Source organism: Bactrocera oleae, chromosome 2 (genome assembly GCF_042242935.1).
Source record: "Bactrocera oleae isolate idBacOlea1 chromosome 2, idBacOlea1, whole genome shotgun sequence".
NCBI classification, from domain to species: Eukaryota; Metazoa; Arthropoda; class Insecta; order Diptera; family Tephritidae; genus Bactrocera; species Bactrocera oleae.
In genome coordinates this window covers 81625345-81647177 of record NC_091536.1, presented here as the reverse complement: position 1 = coordinate 81647177, position 21833 = coordinate 81625345, and the positions used below count along the sequence as shown (strand labels likewise).

General features: G+C 33.3%; 1 protein-coding gene across 1 annotated transcript in view; it reads right to left on the bottom strand.

The window, feature by feature from the left end:
• Nucleotides 1-20234, bottom strand: part of beat-VII (beaten path VII) — a 119375-nt gene extending 99141 nt beyond the window's left edge. Inside the window, exon 1 of the mRNA XM_036361557.2 lies at nt 18640-20234. Within this exon, the coding sequence (XP_036217450.1) occupies nt 18640-18697 (58 nt within the window). The 5' untranslated portion in view covers nt 18698-20234. The remainder of the gene's footprint in view (nt 1-18639) is intronic.
• Between the last annotated feature and the right edge of the window lie 1599 nt (nt 20235-21833).

Here is a 21833-nt window from a genome sequence, read left to right as displayed (position 1 = left end):
CCACAAAACACGTATGTTATTCAAAAGCAGTTGCTGTTAAAGTTATGTTAATGACAGGAATGTTGCAAACCGTGTAATTTCATTACCAAGGACTTTTATTTACATTTAATATTTAAGAGCTCGTGTCTATTCATCAAGCAAATACCTAAATGATTGATCGCAGTGCTCCAAAACACCCAAAATATCTCAATTAGAACTTGAAGTGTAAATTAAAGGCTCAGACTTCTTACTTCGAAGCCAATGATCTTTTCTTCTACCCGCAGATCCAACTTATTAAACTAAACATATATATATTTAAAGTGCTAAACCAACGATTTGGAATGCTGGCAAAAGTTATTCACAGATTAGAATTTGCTAAATAACAAAAATAAATTAGCGATTACAATTTTTTTAATATATTTTTTTCAAAGCACAAAATTTATTTTATTATGATGATAAATTGAAAACTGCTGCCTCTTCTTATGAATAAGCAAATAAGTCACCAAGAAAAACCAATGTAGTATTTTTGAACAGTTTATTTTAGTAAATGTTTGATTTTGAAAGCTCGGAGCTTTGCACTATCTGGAAAAACTACATTTTTTAACAATTTTGAGTTTTCCTTCCGCATAGATATAAATTTATATTTTTAAATTCTGAAAATGTAATAATACCATACACAGTTCAATATTTCTGACCACATAGACATTTGCGTTTATTCAAAAACAAATTTTAATTATTCGATATATATATATATATATATTTTCGTAAGAATTCTGTAGTCAATATTCCAAAAATATCGTGTTCGGTCTCCAAACTGTCTCATTCATTGAAAATTAGAATTTTCCTCACTTTATACCACATTTAAAGGGCAAAACTGCTGTGACAGACTAAAAAAGGCGATTTTCGGAAATTAAAAAAATGGTCTTTAAAATTTTAATATAATATTTATAAATATCTAAAGAATACACAACAAAATTTTATAAAAAAAAGTTTAATATTTTATATACGCGAGCTCTGACAGCGCTAAAAACAACGGTTTTCCAAAAAACTTTTCAATGAAAAATATTGTCCGTACACTGATCCACGGTCGAAAAAGAATCAAAAATTTACAAAACACCCGGCGTCCAAAAATAAAGTATAAATAAAAAATTTAAATAAAAAATGAAAGATTAAACTTTACCCAACATTTGGTCGTTTATGGCCTGCCTCTTTAGTTGACCAGTTCAAAAAAATGTGTATGAAGAACTATATAGAACATACCGAAATAGTGATCAGATCATTTTTCTTCCAGCAAATTCGAAAAATGCTGTTTCGATAAAAACGCATATAAAGATAAAGATAACCAAAAAAAAAATGCAGATACAATTTAAAATTTTAATATGTTATTTTTGAAGGTATAGACTATCGATATACGCAATATAATAAGAATGGACAATTTGAGTTATACGAGCTTTCACACTAGATGTGTATTTAAAAGTTTACTTTTCCATTAAATAATAACGATTCGCTCAATTTCAATTATAACTGTATACATATAACTTAATTCTGCGCATAAGTTCGATTCACATCAATACATTTATTGTTATCAAATTTCATTTCAATTTTTCCAAATCGAAATTCATTATAGCGAAAGTTAAAAGTTTTACAATGATCTTTGCACGTGTCGCGGTCACTTAAGCTGTTTGGACTTATGACCGATTAATAGAGAAAACTTTTACTATTCACCAAATTTTCAATTCATTCCCCTGGGCATCATCGAAAATGCTATTTAATTCTATATTTCTCATAATCGGCACGAAATTTCGCACATTCCTAACACACACACATACACGCATGTGCACCTGCACCTGCACATACAAAGGTATGAATTTGGCAAAAGTTTATCAGCTCATAACAGTTACAGCGGCATTCAAGTTCGACGCAAAACTTTATAAATTAATAACAAAATCTATTTGTAATCAAGCAAAGAAAAACAACGTTCTGTATACCTTTGCTGGGCGCATTCTTATCGAAAAAGCTCACGCCACCGGCGTATATCGCTAAGCCGACACACAGGTGAGCGGCCAATGAGTTGAGAAAGAGTGCAAAATTGCTAGCAGCCAGCAATCAGATTGAAAGTATTTCACGTGCAACAAATAATACCAGATGCGACCGATGGTGAACGCAAATTTACGCTTCATCAATCCACTTTGCCTGGCACTTGCCACACCCAAAAGCAATACAAAATGGCGCAGCCTATATGCAGCACAGCCACACCTCAGCACAATTAGACAAGGACGGTGTGTTAAGAGCACCCCTCCGGAAAGGAAATACATTAGTTAAAAAGTTAACAGAATTTCATTTCACATTTTGAAGCTCTGTAGAGAATTGAAGCAGGGTTATGTCTTCACAAGTTCATCTATATGTCAAGTTCCAGTTTTTGAAGGTCTAATTGACTGTAAATCCATTGTGTCTTATCTAAATATACTGCGTACTCATATATTGGGTTAGGTTAAAAGGCTGTCCCTTGCAACAATGGGTTTCAAAATATAATTCAATTTGCACTGCTACTTCACTCGTTCTTTATGATGCCTCGAACTTGTTAGTATGGACCATAAAGGTCTTAGAATTTGATAACAAAGCACATTTAGGCTGTCTCAAGTTTTTTGAGGCGGCTTATATTAATCAGCTTATTTGTCTTGTACAACGAAACAACCCAGGTGTTTCAATGTCTATCCTTCGAAAGCTGAACCACGCGTTAGGATGTGTCTAGATTTTTCCACCTCGCTTCCTCCACAAACTTTGACAATTTGCAAATTACATGCTTTCAGGCCTCAGTCTGTCGCATAAAAACGGAAAATTAAACTTAACCCTACGACAAATCAATCTAGCTACGCTGCTGCACACTCATATAATATTTAAGGTTCTAGGCTGTCGAAAGTATGCGCTGTTGAAAATTTTTCACCAAAATTTCCACAAAGACAATCAAAAAGTTATAAAACATTCTCTGCAAACAAATGCCTCAGCGCACAAAATTTAAAGCCGTGACGGCGCGATACAATGTCGGAGGGGTGAGAAGGGTCAATAGTGGAATTAAGCAAAAGGCGGTGGGAAGAGTGTGAGTGCAGCTGCGAAACAATAGAAATAAACTTTCATATACTTAGACTTGGAGGCAAATACCTGAAAATATTATCTAGCCCATGTGGTAGCTAAGTTTGCACAAAATTTTACGCACACACGCATTGAGGACTGTGAGTCATAGTGTCTGTGTGTGTGCGTCGGGTAGTGTGAAAGCGTGTACCTTCATTCACACCAACTAAACACTTTGCCCTCATTGCCAAGCTTGCGAGAGAGTCTATAAATGAGCGTCAAAACTTTGTTAAAGTCCCAAGGCAGTTTGTTTTGTCGGTCGTTTAGTTGTTTCCTCGGTTATGTGAATCTTAAGGTTGCGATTTCTTCACTGTTTTTGTTTTCTTTGCCACTCTACACCAGCTCACCATAGCTCACCATAGCGCACCGAGGCGCTTAAGCGGCGAAACGATGTGAGTTTTGCTTATCGGCAATCGTCGTGCCGATGGTGACAATGCTGTTGTCGATTGCGGTGGCAGCAACTGTTGGCTAAATTGGTGATAGAAAGTTGCTTATGCGACAAATTGTCACAGTGGGTATCTGAAAACCGCAAAGTTTATGCGCATGTAAATTCATGGCTGTGTGTATTCCAGTGAAGTGCTGCTTCGTCAAGGGTGCACAAAGGGCACATATGTAATTGAAGTTGTCCGACGAAGGTTGGAGTAATGAAGAAGGTATTAAATATTTACAAAAACTTGAATTTAATTTGGGGTCTTCCCCTTAATGATTTGGCATTTCAAGGAAGAGGTTTATAGTTTTGAACTCTCTGAACGATATTTCCTGATTTTCTTAAAGCAGCCACTCGGAATTATCAAGACTGTTTTTGCAAAGAGTAGTGCAGGAACGATTAGTGCAAATAATGCATAAAACTATATGAAGTAAGCCTGTTTCCAAAGAGAGCAGAAAATTGGAATAAAGACCTTGGGAAATTTGGTTAATGAAATGTTTCACTACCAAGTTCCTCCGAGATCAAATGAATTTAATATAAATTTAGAAAATGGAGACAAAGATATATCAACTATTTTCCAGAGAAGTTCTAGAACCATCTCATTTTATCTTGGCAAAAACAGAATCGTATTCGGTAAATTTACTCTAAAATCTCCATCACCAATAGCTAATATCTCATATTTTTATATGCATACGCACAAGCGTTAAAGTAAATAAAGCACCGAAAATAAAAGTAGCATTACGTAACGTAACATAAACAAAATTTGCGGCAATTGTTTCCGTTCTTTGCAAGAAAGTTTTGTTTCCTCATCTACGCCCTGTTGACAATCTTTATTATTGACATTGTGTAAATATATTATATCCTAGTGGTTCATCTTTATATTTTTTAGACTTTGTACAAATGAGACTGACTAAAATTAAAAGTTAAAGCGCTAAATTTATTTAGGATGACTTTTACCTTAAATTATGGGGGGAGACGGTCAAGTTTGGTAGTTGTAACAATAATTTTGTGAGGTGATTTCGTTTTTCTTTTAATGGAAATTAAAGTGATTTACATGCATTTGGTATCTGTTGACTATTTATGAAACTATTGTAATAAGTTACACGTATATTTATCACATTAAATTAGAAAAAATTGATTTTAAAGATATGTAAGCTTAAAAGTATATCAAATGAACCGCTTTTTAATATTTATTTCATATGTAAATTTTTCTGCTTTTTTAACTCCAATATACAAGTATATCATGTCCGAAAGTCGATTAATTTTTTTCTGGATTTAATTTTACGAAACCAATATTTTGTCAATCTTGTTTAGGCCTCATAATTACCAATATTTCTGTAATGATGTAATAAATAAAAAAAGCTATTTTGGTCATCACGATATCTATCAAGAAGATTGTGGAAGACATCAAAATTAATTGGAGTTCTAATGGCTTTTCTAAACTTTTCAAATATTTCTGTACATATCGAAGCAAATCTGATGAAAAGCGGCAATTTCACAAACAATAGCGATTATTGATGCAATAGAAATATTGGGGAATCGATTGCACTTCAAGAGGTTCAGAGCTGCTATAATTCCTTCAAAATCCCATAGTTATATAAAATATTAGTAACGAGTCGAGCAAACCATGCTTTAATAATGTATTTAAATATTTTTTGAAAAAAACTGTTAAGCTTCACCTTACGCAAATATACTGACAGATGAAGTAGGTGCCATAAAATTTAAGCTTGAATTAATCAACAATTCAACTAGCAATTCTGTTGTGGATGTTGAGAAGACAGTGATAAAAGAATGTGCTAGAAACACACACTATTTCTTAAGGTATTCTACAATAGTTCATGGCGATGTTTAGCTGTCCAATACTTGTTATATACATATATTTTTTTTTCATTATTTGATTATCAAAAACAACAAGTCTTTTATATAAAGGAATCCTAGAATATTAAGGGGCACATCGAATATGAACGCTTAAACAAATTGTGGTTTTTGGTTTTTTTAACAAAACTACGGTTATGTCTTAGCGTTCAGTTTGTATGGCAGCTATATATTACAATGGTCCGTTCTGACAAATGAGCAGCGTCTTGGTAGTCTCTGACGTTTCCTTTTGGGTGTTACAAGCATCGTGGCAAACGTCATACACCCTGTAAGGTATCCTGTGCTTGTTAAAAAATAATTTAACAAAATTAGCTACATTTAAAAAAAGTCAAATATTTTTCCAAAATGCACCGCCTAAATTACATTTTTCAAACAAGCGAAATATTAAAGCTATTCTATAGCGAAACATATGCTAAAAAGCAGAAAAAATTAAAAAAATTAGATGATTTGCCTTGGAGTTAGAACTGCAACCAATTTAAGAAATGTAGTTTTGAAAAAGAGTATTTAAAATGTAATTTTAAAGTAATTGAGCTGATTGAACTGAGCAGCAAAGCTTTAAAAGGCCGTAACTTAAACAATTTTTGAAATATGCAAATATGAAATTTTAATATGTTATATTTAAAGATATCGGCTGTTGAAATATATAAAATATATTTATTAATATACAAAGCTTCCGTTTAAGATTCGAATAAAGTATTTTATTTGAACAAAGTTATATATATATATATATAATTTATATTTTGTAAATTTCTGACAATTTAAGCGAAATGTGCAAAAAGCAACAAAATAACTGATTGTACACTCTTAGAGGTAAACGATTTTAGATAAAAATTAAATGATGTAATAAATTCAATAAATTCGATCAGGTTTGCTCGCATAAATAATATCCAAGTAGCAAAGCTAATTTTTCATAATTTCCTACTTATCTCTACAATATATATATAAAATTTTCCGCTGCTTCTTTTCGTCTATCTCTCAAATAATGATCCAATTTCATAACGCAGTATCTTTCAAATTTAAAGCATAAATAAAAAAATATTTGACTTGACTTCCATAAAAACAGTCCTTATTTATTTCTTCCCACATCCTCTAATTGTCCGTAATAGGTGCTTAAAAACTTTTTAAACGTTGAGAAAATATATGAGGATAAAGATATACTTACATACTTGTATATATAAAGAGGAGAAACATAAATTGCGTAGCTCTTAAATATTCAAGCTATAAAAATTGAGTGTAAAGTAGATAATACCGGCAACCAAATCACTTTGAAGTCATTACGAATTCTTAAAGCGCAGCTGGGTCTATGACAGCGAAGAAGCAAAAGAAGATGCATAACACGTACCATTAATATTAAAAGAGAAACTCTACCTGCCGAAGCGCTGTATATTTTTGTGTTTCCAAAGCAAAATATTCATTGCTTTAGAATCACATATATCAAGTTATCAGAAACCAGCGAGACGCTCATACGTCGAGTCAATAACATTTCAATAAATTTAATATGCCATTTAGCCACTTTTAACACATACGCACGCACACGCAATAATACACGTCCAATATATATTTGTTTAAGTGGAATCTTTTTCTTTTGCTACACTCGAGGCTCTGCTAAACACCGCCGCCGAGAATATATCATTAGCTTTCTAAAGAAGCATAAGAAGAAGAGCGACTGATAGCGCAAAGAAGTGAAATTTCTGCAAACAAGCCAAAGAAAAGTCACACATACGCCCCGAGAGGTTGTGGCAGTACACGCTTTTAGCAGTTGTAAAGCAAGCAGACAAGGTAACACAAACAAAAAAAAAAACAAGAAAAAAGAATATGTTGCTCATGTGTGGCAGACACGCTATTTTACTTTCAATTTCAAATGTGAAAAGTTATGAACTCGACATTAACATACGCTCACATATACACGCGTATATGAATAGGTGTATATATATGTAGATATACATATGTGTGCGTGTGTGTATTGCGAGTTCCTAGATAAGTGTGAAATGGATGAAATGTGAAGAGCTTCAAGAGCAGAGTGCCAACGAACCAACAAGCCAATGAGCGTTTGCCATAAAAGCTGTTTTCTTTCACTATTTCTACACATGTACGTGTGAACATGTATTTGTGTGTGTAGCATATAAATAGCAGCACGACAGCCAGTCTAATGTGTGCGCAGTATACATAGAAGAATGGAAAATATTTAGACAATCATTACGATTATGAGCGAGAGATATGCACGCAAACAGACCTCATGAAAGGAGACAAAGACACACACACACACATACATGCATACTTGTATACATTTAAGCACATAAGTGGCTCGAAAGAATAATTACATACAAGTGGCTTGCTGGTTTAAGCTGGTGCATCCGCTTAGGCGCCCTTTCAGCTGCTTATGCATATATATCTATACAAATACAGTTATGTATATATGTATATGTACATACATATGTATTTATATTGTACTATACTGACAACTAGCGAAGCGCAGCAAGCATTACACGCTGCTGCATACTGAGCTCCAGTGAATGCCTCGCTTTTGTTCGCCGATGGCCATGAGTCGCATCAGCTGGTTGGCCGAGCAGGCGGCGTGTCTAAAGGTATGTCGCTCGGTGACGTTGCTGAAGGACACTTCACTTTCATTCAGTGTATTATGTATATTGCCTGCAACTGTAAGCATACCAAAGAATAATACATATGGTAATATGATTCGACATATAAATCTACCTATATAAGTATATACACACAGAAGCTGATTCAAAGTAGGCAACTTTAGGTGAGGAGTGAGATTGACACAAAATAACAGTCCGTCTGTCTTAAATATTAATATTCACATACTTGCACGTGTATGTATAGCTTTTGCGTGTATAATGAGCGAATGAAAACAAAAATTCAGCAAACACACGCCTACAATTTGAATTCGATTCGTTACAGGCACACTTGCCCATTTATTTATATATGTTACAGGGATACCCAGTCAACTTAATGTGGTGTTATGAATTTAAATTATATAATATTATATACAACTAAATTACAGCTCTGTATTTTATAAAGTATTAAATTAACGTTTTTGAGAAAAAATTTTATTTTTTCAATAATAGTTAATTTAAAATAAGAACGCTTTTGAGAAATTTTAGTTAGTAAATATCTTACAGAAAAAAAAAAAATCGTTCTAAGGTTTAAAAAATCATAATCATAACAAAGTTACGTATACGCACCGGTAAACAAAAAATAGACTGCAGTACAAAATATTCTTTTTAAACTTAATAAATTCATATTTTAAATAAATTTTACGCAATTTAATGTATTGATTATTTTTTTATATTTTCAAGCTCTATAAATGATTTTTCTTGTATAATTTTCCAATTTTATGTCTCATAAATTCAGTACTAATATTAACTCTTTTCTGTATTTTTTTCCTGACTTTTATATAAATATATATATATATATATTAATATACATATATAATAAAGAAAATAATGTTATTTAAAAAAATGTTATATGAAATATTGACTATTGATGGTTTAGTAAATTAAATTGGATTGCAATATATACATATGTATATGTATATATTTATATTTATATTTCATACGTAAATAGTATTAAAATGATCTGGGCAGAAACACATATCTGATTTCGAAAACAATTTCACAAAGAAACTTATTTAAACTCTTGCAAAAAAAGCTTTCAAAGCTCAGAGGATTTTCTAAAATTATAAAAAAACAAGCGAAGACTTCGAAATAAAAAATTAAATAGTAAAAAGACTTCGTTAACTTAGTTAATCTTTAACAAGAAAAGGCTTTGAAAGCTCGAGGGATTTTCTGAAATTAAAAAATAAGTTAGGGTTTTGAAAAAGCATTGTTTCAAAGATCTGCAAACATTTTCGAAAAAAATTCTACAAAAATCCTTATTTAAAATTTTACGAAGAAAAAGCTTTCAAAGCTTAGAGAATTTTCTGAAATTAAAAAACAAGTTAAGCTTGTGAAATTAACGTTGTTCCAAGGATTACAACCGATTTCGAAAAACAAAGAAATTGATCTAAACTTTTAGAAAAAAAGCGTTCCAAAGCTCAATGGATTTTCTAAATCAAAATATAAGTTAAGGGTTCGAAATAAACATTTTTACGTCGAATTAAAAATTTAACATAGAACGTGTACAAAAAAAGCTTTCAAGTTAAGTGTTAAAAAAGAATATTTTTTCAACAAATGGCAAAAATTTTTAGCCGTTGGGTCGGCCCTTACATATGTATGTATTGTACATATATTTAAGTAATTGGCATATTTATTACGTTTGAATTAAATTAAATAAATCATCATCAGCGCGCATATTATGTAAGTGCACGTGACTGTATGCCGTCTCCGCTTTGGCAAGCACACTTACAAACAAATAAATGGTCTGTGTGTGCGCGACTCGCTGCTTTGTTTTGATTGAAAAGAGCAGTAATTTCATTTTCAATTTACGTACGCACAGACACATTTTATCTGAGAGCGATTGGATGCGTTTTGAAAAATTTATTACATTTCCTTTGCATTCCCACTTATTCAATTCATCGCCCACACGTCTTACTTCGTACGGTAAATTACACTCATTCACTTTAAATGCCTTCGATTAATAATTAAAAAAGTTGGTTCTGCACAAAATCAAGGTCATTTCATTTCAACAAAGGTATTCGTGGAGCAAATCATTTCAAACTGGCACAAGTTTTTTTTAATTACAGTGTGGCAGACAAGTTTACGGACGGGATTTCAAAAATTGCAATGAAGGTGAAATAATAAAAATACAAAAATTTTCATTATTTTCCTTTGATTTAATATAAATAGCTGCTTTTAGCGCCATTCGATTTTTTAGAAAAGCATTGAAACTACCTAAGTGGTTAGAAAGTCATCGAAAAAATGCACTAGATTTTGTTTAATTTTAATTTTTTTGTAAGACTCACAACCTGATGTTTAGAACGAAAACACTAAAATTTTTGTGACAAAAACTATTTTGAAGAATTAGATCTTCTAGATTTCTAAACTGAAATTTTAGGATTTTTTTACGAGAAGTATATACATATAAATATGGTTGTTATTTCCAAATCTAAGATCGGCTCATATTCGAGGTAAAGTAAGTATTTGTTACATGCCATATTATTCCACATAAGAATAGAAGTAAAAGTTGACCTCGATAAATTCGATGCTAATTTTCATATAAAAGTTAGTTGATAACAAAATTAAATAAATTTATTAAGTATTCCAAAAAATTAAGATCAATAAAGATATAAAACTAGAAAATTATTGACCAAACATATCAGTTTAACTAAAGAATTCTAAAAAATTTTCAACATTTTTTTCAAAACAATTTTTTTCCAATACCTCTAAGTGCCCTCTGAAAATTCACCAGCGTTCTTTGTTTAATATACAGTAGTTTCTGAAATATAAATTAAATAAACTTATAAAATCGGGAAAACAGTGAACGTTTCAATTTCGTATAGTTCTTAGGAAATTTTTTTGAAATTTCTTTGGCAGAACTTCGTTTTATGATAAGACAAAACTTTCTACCAAAATTCATTCGATTCGGTTCGGGGTCGCGTCCAACTATTTGCCGATTTGACATGGAATGACCCTACACATGGTATGCATCTTAATGAAGTGGCTTAAAAAATTCTTCCTCTATCGGTTTTCTGGCGCTATCATATACACAAAAACCTCCTAGTTCAAAGCGAAAATAGTTAGAATGTTATTATTATTCCGGCTATTTCGGTCAATATACATAATATTCATCTTCATAAATTTGGAAGAGAATGTCAAACTAAGGGAAACATCAATCAGTACTAAAATTCGGTAGATTTCGACCCATATATATTATTATAACCTATTTTGTTGTCAAAAATCGGTAGTGTCCCCTGCGGTCTACTACTCTCCCAACTGTAAGAAATAACTAATGTTGAATTTTGTACGCACTTAATTTTTGTTGTTGTTGTGAGCAATGAGACTACTGCTTAAGCAGCTCAAAATGTTATATTCCCAGACATTTTTAATCAGCAAGTACTAAGTAAAACGTGCGATTGCTAAGTTATCAATAAACAATTAACAAAATACAAATCCCATATGGCACAGACACAACTTCAACGCGCACAATACTTTTGCAACAACATAAAAATGGTAACAACAACAAATAAAACGAGCTTTTATATTACTGCCGTTCGTAGTGATGCACAAATGATAAGCAACTGCGGTGTACACACACACATACAAGCGTATATGTCACTAGAGACGTGTGCTGACTTAAACTACACAAAAACACATGCACACAGTCAATGGCTGTGCTGCGAGAGCGTTTCAGCAATATTTAGAGAACGCAATACGTTTTCGCACTTCGCTTTCCGCTGTTTGTTACTGCCATTGCAGTTATTTGCTTGTCTCTGTCAGTTGTTGGTGTGTCTTCTGGTCTGTCAGACTTATGGTTTGGTGGTTGCATGGGTTGTTTTCCCACAAATGTGTGTATGTGTGTGTGTGTGTGTGTGTGTGTGTGCGGCTTTGTTTGTTTGCCTTGCTTTCTTCGCAGCTGCTAATGCCACGACCAGAGGCGCAACAGCAGCTGCCAAGTGCCGGGAGGACGCAAATACATTGGCTTGTGATTGCAGTGGTGTTTAAATCAGCTGTTTGTGTGTTTTCGCTAACCCATAGCTGGCATGTGCTGATTGCGGGTGAGTGTGCGTGTGTTTGCTGTTGTTTGTACGTGCCAACAAGTACATCCATTGTAGCGGCGCTCAAATGAACACAGACGTACTAAATTTGTCAGTGTGTATGTATGTATGTGTATGTGTGTGCTGTTGGTAAAGCATAGAGCAGCATTTGTTTAACGTTACCACCAATAATAGCAAAAAAAATCATTTCCGCTTATTTCGTGCGCTTATAAATGCTCTTGGCAGCCATTGCGTTTCACAACTTATTTCTTCGCATTTCATTTTCATTGTGTTTTCAATTCGCTGTTTGTACGAGGTTTTTCATTTCCCCATTGCCATCGTTGTCGATTTATTCTCATATTTTATTTGCCATTTTTCTTTATTTTTTATTTTTATGTTTTTGTTGTGCTTTATTTATTTCTATCACCGGCTTTTTTCGCCATTTTCATGTTTAGACGTTCTTACTAGCTCTTACAGCTTATCACGTCGCTGCACTAATTTTTGTTGTTGTTGTCATTTTTTTTTTCTCTCAACTTATATCTTATTATTCGTGTATCTCATTTTGTGCTTTCTTTGCTTCCGTTGTTGCTCAATAAAGGTTCATTTCATTTAATGACTCGAAATTGATTTTGCTGCTGTTGCATCCCATAAACGCAGCACCCAAGAAAATTGTCGGTACGTGCTAACTCCGCGCCCATTACCGCCGTCACACGCCGAACGAACACAGCCGGCAGTCGGAAGTTCTGCACACACATACATGCATTCACGCATACATATAAAGACTGATACGTGAATTCGCCCTCAGCTTCCCTAATGTATCGTGACAGGCTTGATGGGTATCGCTGCGAATTTTTGATTGCCTCTCAGCATTAAGGTGTAATGAAATTTAATTCTTGTGGCATACTTTCTGGCGTAATTAAAGATGTGGCTTGTGTTATGGCGTACATGCCACTCTTGTGGGCATTTCGAAATTGGTTTCGCCAAAATTTTCCACACGAAAATTGCTAACTTATTTAATAATGCTACCGAAGAGTACTAATAAAATTAAAAGCATGTGTGTTTGTCGCCAGGACGTGAGATATTTTATATATGATACTCTCATGCACTGTACTACTTAGCTACTAAGTGTATAGAGCGGTACCGTTAATTATTCAAAGTGTATTTGAGAATGTCAGCAGATATCTCAATAACTACACAGCAACCGAACTATCAATTAAATTACTGGTTAACTACCCAAGAGCGCTACCACAGATTTCTGTTAAAGTTTCTATGAGCTTCTTAAGGTCGCATTGACAAATCTAACTGAAACTATTATATTTGTGTGATCGTTTATCGCTTTCTTACGCGTAGGACTCAAAGTGATACGGTATGTGTGTATGTATGTATAAATTTCACGCTAATTCTTTCGCGATAGGAATTTCGTTGGTCGTGACATGCTGGGTATTGTTCTGAAAAGATGCGCGCTTGACAGTAACTTGCTTGCTGCAAATGACAGTTTTACAGGTTTTTGTTTACAAAAGGTGATTGATGAATAATGGCTCAAAATTTGGATTTCATTATGTCAATCGAGTTTCGCATTCAAATGGTTTATTTAAATATTATTTTTTTACCCGAATCAAAATAGTATTGTTATGCCCTAACAGCTAATAGATTTCTTGCTAATAAATAATACACAATTGAATTTGAAACCTTGTATAAAAAACCAAATATAATGGTGTTCAATCGAAACAGTTGCATTCGCTTAAATAGTCTTGCAAAAATCAGTTCCTTTCACTACATCCACAGCACTTTTTAAGCCAACCAAACGGCCGCGAATCTTTACAAGATAAGTGATCTTTCTAAATCTTATCAATTTACAGATTGTTTCAGCAGCATACGTTTAATTACTGTTATTATAAATATAATAAAATATATAGAGACGCTTTTGTCAAGCTTCATATAGTTTTTCACAACATAATAATCAACCACTTTGTCTCGGTAGCGAAAAAAGTTGCACGTTAAGACAATATCAAAACCATTTTCTCAGTTCCGGAAATATCGAGTCGTAAATTTAAAGCTGTTCATCTCACTTTATCGATACTCAATATATTAATAAATTCACGCGATTGTGTATAATTTAAGATAAATATCTCTCCACAGGGAATACATATTTTCTCCTTACGCAAAATTTTTGTTGAATCTATGGATTCCAATTTATGAAAATTGGCGAAAAATCTGTTCTACCAATAACAAAAGCATTTCGTTCGCAGCAAAAAAGATTCTTTACTACGCACTATCAATTCGTGAATTTCAAAATCGTTTCCTTAACCCTTATGCTAGTAATCGGGTACCCGGGTTTCCACCACGGTGTGTTTGTGTGAATAGCTTAAAAAAAATTCAATATTTCATTTTAAGCTCTCAAATCGTCGTTTTTTAACTTAAAAGGAAGCTATTTGTGAGTTCATTTATTTTTAGTTTTTTAATTTTTTTTTTTTTTTATGTTGTTATTTTTTTTTCTTTAAATTTTCACTGACTATTAATATTTGAAGAAAAAAATTTTTTAGAAACAAATTTTTTTAATAAAATAAACAAAATAATAATAATACTCAGATCGTGGTTGCTAAAATACATCGGTAAAGTTGGTTACTAACATAAGGGTTAATTTGTATATGTATGTACATATGTACCTTGGTCCTTTCCTTCTTTATCTTCATATCATCAAATTTCTTGGGGATTGCACTTTTAGTAATAACACCGATCAGCCGTAGACGTACGAAATTATTTATTGGAAAAATAATTCAGGAAGAACTGCAAAAGCAAGCCTTAACAAACCTGGTCTAAATTATAATCCACTGGTCTAAATTATTATAACATGCCAAGTTAGAGAAATTTCGGTGGCCTATTATCTGTCGGCGAATAACCAAGTTGTTAATTAATTATATTCAAATTGATCTTGGCTTTAATCAGTGTTTCAACGTTCAAATAAAAATGCTAACTGCTAGCGTCACACAGATGGCGCTGGCACGATTTAACTTTCAAAAGATGTTGCTAAAAAATTGCAATAAGCTTCTTACCTAAGCATCCAATTAAACTATTTATAATTTGTAGATTTGGAAGTTCATGCATATAAATGAAAAATATTTTTAGTTAAGTATGTCAATTTGAAAATGTTTACCTGCCACTTCGCCATAGAAGAGAACTATAAACGAACACATAAATGCAATCTTGAGTAGGCACACACAACAAGATCTCAAAGTGGCACAAATATTCTTGACACAATTGTTCTTTTCAAACACAAAACTTTTCAATGAAAACAAAGATATTTGCCAAATTTATGCTAGTGTATTTGCACAAGAGCACATACTCAACAGTTGTTAAACAGATGAAAACCGCACTTTTCTAACATTTTCAAAATAAATGCACCCTTTTTGTCTAATTTTTCACACGCGATGCGAAAGCAACATTGGAACTCTCTAAGCGGCGGCGGAAGTATGACAGAACAAAGGGTTGCCTTTAGCTAAAAAAAACATGTTAATAGCAATTATTGCCATATATTATAAAAGATAACCAAATAACTTTTTCATTAACTTGTTGTACACAAAGCATCCGTTTCACAGGTTTGAAAAAATGCTTATGTTTCGTTAATATGTTTTTTTAAAATTATAATACTACAGACTTTTAAAATGTTCCGCAAGCAAAATTTTTCACACACGTTTTGAAGCCAGCATAAAATATTTAGTTAATCATAATCATTTTTTCACTTTTCAGTTTCATAATCATTAATATTAAAATAGTTTTTTTTTTGATTTTTGTTTCATTAAAATATTATTGAAACATTAATTTTTCAAATGTTCTAGAAAATTTGTGTAAATTTCAGTTAGAAAGAAAAGTACTGCTTTGACAGAGCGAAACTTAAAATGATATAATATTAATGGATCAGTTTGGAGGTAACATTTGGCTTCATTCAATAAAATAATGATCTGCTGATTATTTATATAGAGCCAAAATTTCAGTTATTGCACCCATAGTTTAAAATCATTGAAATGAAAATTGAGGTTTATCAGAATACTCAGATTTTAAATATAATTATAAATTTTTTTTTAACTTTACACAAATACTAAAAAGAGGCCTAATATTACATCAAAAAAATTTACTGCAAATAAGATGTTATAATAAATTATTGCAAGTATTTTTTTTAACTTCATCTGGTTACACTAATTATTTGCACCAAATACAGCCCTGTCTATGAGAAGCTTTATTTCCAGTCAACTGCTGCTGTCAGTTTCCGTTGTCGCGCGTAAAAACAATTTGTGAAAATGTTTACTAATTTGTGAAAGTTATTAGATGCATTTAAATGCAACTCTATTTAAGTTATGTTCTTTGTTGTAGCAATAATATAAAGTTCGTTCGTTGTTATTGGTGTATGAAAATTGTTTGATAAAATTGTGAGTTAGTGCAACAGTGCTTCAAGAACCGATTCCAAAAGCAAAGCATGTAAATATGAGGTGAGTGGCTTTATAGTTTGGTTGTTTTTTTGAAAGGAGAGGTCGAAAAGTTTCTTGAACACAAACGGGCGCATCTCAGGCCTCATTAAGTGCATTATGTTTCTTGAAGCCTCCAGTCTTTATGTAATACAATTACACCGGAATTTCTTGGGTAAAATGCAAATATCAGAAAAATCGCATGCTTATAATGTCTTAGCTCAGTTTTATTTTTAAATATGGAGTAACAACCTTTTTAAATTACTATTCATCAATAATAAAACTGCTAATTTAATCCTTTTATTAATAAAATTAACTTTTCTATCCGTACTACCACTGACTCAATTGTTTGAGTGCATTTTCAAAATTATGGTTCCCCTTGCCCTTTCATGCTTTCACTCATTGTTGATACACTGTCAGCTAGTTAACACAGTCTTCCGTCTGCATCAACAAATCCAACTTAAATCATGCTTCAACGCTCCGCCAGCCGCAACGCTATCGAATTTGTGGCACACAACAACAACAGCAATAACCACGGTGCAGCTAATAAATACTGCTGCCTCCGTCGTAGCAATGGACCAACCTTCAGCAACCAACATCTTAACTCTGTTGTTCAACAACCCGCCTAGTCAATGAGCGCTTAGTGTTTGTACTTGCAGCTTTCCGCTAAGTGAAAGTCATGGTTTTAACAATTTTACACTCAATACAGTTGGAGGTCCAACTTTATTTTTTGCTTTTATGAATAATTCATTTCGCCATGACTTGTTAATTTGCTGGGTAAATATGTTTTAAGAACTTTTCCATTCATTTTATACTTTGCTAATAATAGTTAATAAAATAAAAATACCACTAAGTATGCACTTTTATTTCAATTAAAGCACAAAGGACGTGAAAAATAATTATAAAGAATTTTGAATTCGGTTTGCTATAAATAGAAAATATTCAAGTTGGCTATTATTAGTAGAATTGGATCGGATTTTCATTGGATTCATTTACTATTGAAAGGAAATTTTCTGCCTCTTGCACCGATTTTATTGTGGTGGTACTTATAGCATCAGTTGTTTATAATATTTGAAAGTTTTACTGATATGAAAAAGGTTTATCTATTATCAACAAAAAAAAAAATACGTATAATAGGATAATATATATATTAGGATGTATATTAACAAATAACTTATATTCCATATTATTCCAACATTCTTATATTACAAGGCGAAAATAGACGAAATCACACAGACCCCTTTCCGTGTAACACAATTTTAAATTCGATCTGATTCTCTCCCTCATCAGTATACAAATCAAGCACCAATCAATGCAATATACCCCAGTGCCTATTGTGTACTTTTTACCGAAAATATCGTTCTATCTGTGAGTGATTTTTTAAAGAAATTCGGAGAGAATTCTTTTCTGATAATAGTATCCCTGTATGTCAAAAATGGGTTGAATCGGATAAATAATTCTCTTAGTCCCTATTTGCCCAATGAAAATTGATAAGTAAAGTTGTTATATACGTCATAATTTGCAAACGTTTGCACGCCACCTATGAGTGCAGTGTACTTAGCGCCAGTGGGCTTATTTTACAGGGTTTTTCACCACTTTTTAAACGGTTTAAGAAATAGAAAAAACTAAAAATAATACACAAAAATGTTACAAAAAAAAAACAAAAAAAAGTTTAAAAAATAATTATTAAAAACTGTATTTAGTATTATTTATAACTTTGTGGTTCCATGCGACACTTAAAAAGTAATTAAACGATTTTCCTTAAAATTATGGCAAAAAGACAATCGAAAAACAGTCGATTATGCATTGCAATGCTCAATATTCTTCCGTAACTTAAATATAACAAAAACAATCATTTAACGAGCATTTATCCTTTCAATTCGATTTAGTAGTTTGGCGTGTATGTGTGTCACAACCTTACAATTGCTTTTATGCAAACAAGCAACTAACAAAGTTAAATAACAAGCTTACGTAAAGTAAACAAACTCACTTGAGCTATCTTGCTCGATATACTATACATACAAGTATATATACTATATTATATATGTGAATCCATAGGCATATATGTATGTAAGTGAATGCGAGTGTAATGGAGTAGTGGCAAGAATTGCACTTACTTATTGGCTTGGTTGCTAATAATCCTAGACATAAAACGATTATCCAAAAGTTATACATTTTCAGTTTGCTGCTTCGGTAGTGGGACGGTGGAGACGGTGTGCCGGAATGGGGCGTTGGTTGGTTGATTGGCGTTGGTACTAGTGCAAAGCGCAAAGTAAACAAATGCGTTTCGTGCGAAATTCACTTGCAAATATATTCAAAAATATAATTTACCAGCTGAGACGCGGTTGATTAAGATTGTTGGTTGATTATCTTCACAATATTTGATTTAAAAAATTTCGTTTTCTAATTAAGGGTGGGATTGCAATTTAAAAATATTTCTCGAAGAATTATATTACACTTCTTCGTTCACTAATTTACCGTTGATTGGCATCTAAAGTGCTTTTCATAATATACATATATATGTATATATTTAAAAAAAAAAAATTTTTTACGTGCCAGGGTCAATCAAAATGTACTAAACTTGTGGGACTGTGGGGACTGTGCTGCTAAATCGCTGGGAACTCGTGCACGTTGCTATCGTAGTTACATGTTTTTCCTAATAGCCTTTAGGGTGTGTATTGGCATTAGCAGTGTTTATCAACTCTTCAAAGTCATAACGGCCACTATCGATTTCCATTAAATTGGTTCTAAATTGGTTACAACCGGTATTACTCGCACTTTCACCAAAATATTACCAATTTCGACCACAAAAATAATTCGTATACAAATACACCACTTATAGACTTTGTTCACTTGTTTGCTGACTTAAAACAAAACTGTAATTATTTTCACTTTTCCCCCCACAAGCGGAGGTTTCGCAAACAAATCGTTATTGCCACTGTGAGGGTGCGCCCGTATACAAAGCACCGTACTAACTGAGGCCACTAGCAAAGCTATGCCACTTTATTTACGATTTAACACTTCCGTTGCGCTTACACTTTCACACACACCCAGTAAGCGCTCGGTCATATGCCAAACGGGTGCGAAGTACTTGCACACACACACACATACACGCGCGAATTTCGAGTAGCGGAGGACGCCACTCAAGCGTTGCGCTAACTTTCTCCCGTTTGACGTGTGATTCACCAAAATAACTGCGTAAAAAGCACGAAAAATTCCAAAGCAGGAAGCAAGAATTTGTGAAATTACAATAACAAACACGCAAACGCGAAGCTGCCGTTAAAATGCGACGTAAAATTTCCGCTTCCGGATAAGTCGCTTATTTCCGTTAAATTCAAATGACTGGCGCAACAATCAGCAAGTCGAAAGTAAGCTTTAGAGTGTCAGGTAAAAGCGGCGCACCGCCCCACACCCGCCGCTATTGGTTGAATAGCTTTGTCTGGTGTGATTATTATCGGTTTGCGGTTGAGACGCGTCTAAAACTGGCAGAAATCGCGGTTTTAGCGTCGCTAGGCTGCCAACACGGCACACACACGGCGCTTAACTTTCGAGCGATTTGTGTGTGAGTTTGCCAAGTAAGTGCCAATATTGCCGCTGTTGTTGTTGTTTTAATTGTCACACACCACTTTAGCACTTTCACTGCTCTTGAACTGAACCACTGTGTGTGTGAAGATTATTAGCACGCGCGCACTTGTTGTGCCCATCTGAAGCGTTTACCCTAGACTGACGGTGGATAGAACCGTTTCGAAAAATTTGTCAGCCAACAAACGTTAGACAGCCATGGACACGCAACACTTGCTGTTACGCCAACACCAGCAGCTGCAGCACCAACACAAGCAACCAGTCGTCGTGAAAAACAGCAGAAATAGCACCACCCACAACAAATTTCGCGGGAGTTAGTGAGCCTTGCTCTCCGCTTGTGTTTCGAAGAGCACTTAAGAGCATATGAGCTGTAGCTGATAGCCTGTTGGATGAGCACGCGAGAGAGTCCTTTGCACTTTTGGGACAAATTTTCGTTGTTGTTTGGCGCTGAAAGCTTTTCACGCTGCCGCGGAGCAGCTGGTCAACAACGCAAACATTTGTTGCTTCCTTATCAATGCAGTTCCATTGTAAATGAATGTTGAGGGAGACATTTTGCTGCTGGAGTCTTTAGGGCCTTTCGCTGCTATCGACAATCGCCTAGCTGAGGAAAACTAATATGCAAGAACGAGTCTTGCAGTTTGTTCTTAACTGCGAAGTTTCACAAGGTCAAACTTTAAACGAAAAATCGAATACACACGAGCACTCCACTTCGTTTATACTTAATAATGTCGTATATGTGGACTGTGTATTATACTGGTTTGTAGTATATGCGTAGAACATATTTCAGGGCGTAAAACTGTTACCTAAAGATTGCTCTAAGACCACAAAATAAATAATATAAAAAATAAAGTTAAAAACAAAATTATTATATTAAAAATCCATATTTTTAAGCTTTTGAACTGATTATTTACCAAACCTGTAATTCTTTATTTATATCATTAATAAGCTAGAACGATTTCCTCTCCAATGTTCTAAAATTAGTTGGTCGGACGGCTCTAAAACTTAGTCAGAGAAGCGTTAATTGGTCTTTTGTTCCTCTCTGGACTCTTCCACATAAAATATGTGCAAATTTTGCCTCTGTAACAACTGACAAGCAGAAGCTATAGCAAAACAGATCTTCTATTTAAAAATAAAGCTGCTCATCAGGTCATTGACTATTCGTAAACCAATGTTTTGCATACCTTATCGACCTTATCCACAAATATTGCGACGATTTTTCAGTCAACCAAAGATCAACAAAATAGAGTCCTTGTAGCTTTTATAGATGTTTTCCTCAAAGTATGTGATCTGGTTTGTTATTCTCGAGTAATTTTAAACAGTTTGATTAATTATTATTAAAAAGAAAGCCGAAGCCAAAAGTTAAATGTAGAAGCTGGTCTTTCCGTGAAAAGAACCCAAACTCCTACAAAGTTTGACAAATTTTCGAGGCACTTGCAAATAGTATATTTGTAATATCGTCAAAAGACATTTTATTTTAATATTTTAAATGCTTATACCTAAAAGCTAATATAATGTAAATTCATAAATTAAAGTTAGATCTTCCAAATATCCAAATATCATCAAAAACAATCGGCAACGCTCGCATTTTAGATTAGTGCAGAAGCCTTTGAAATCGATAAAAAACAAGAAACTTATAGTCGGTTGAAACCCGTCGGAAACGAAAGATAAAATGACAAACATTAAAGCAAAAATAATTTAGTGACGATCTGAGGTCACAAAAAGGAAAGGA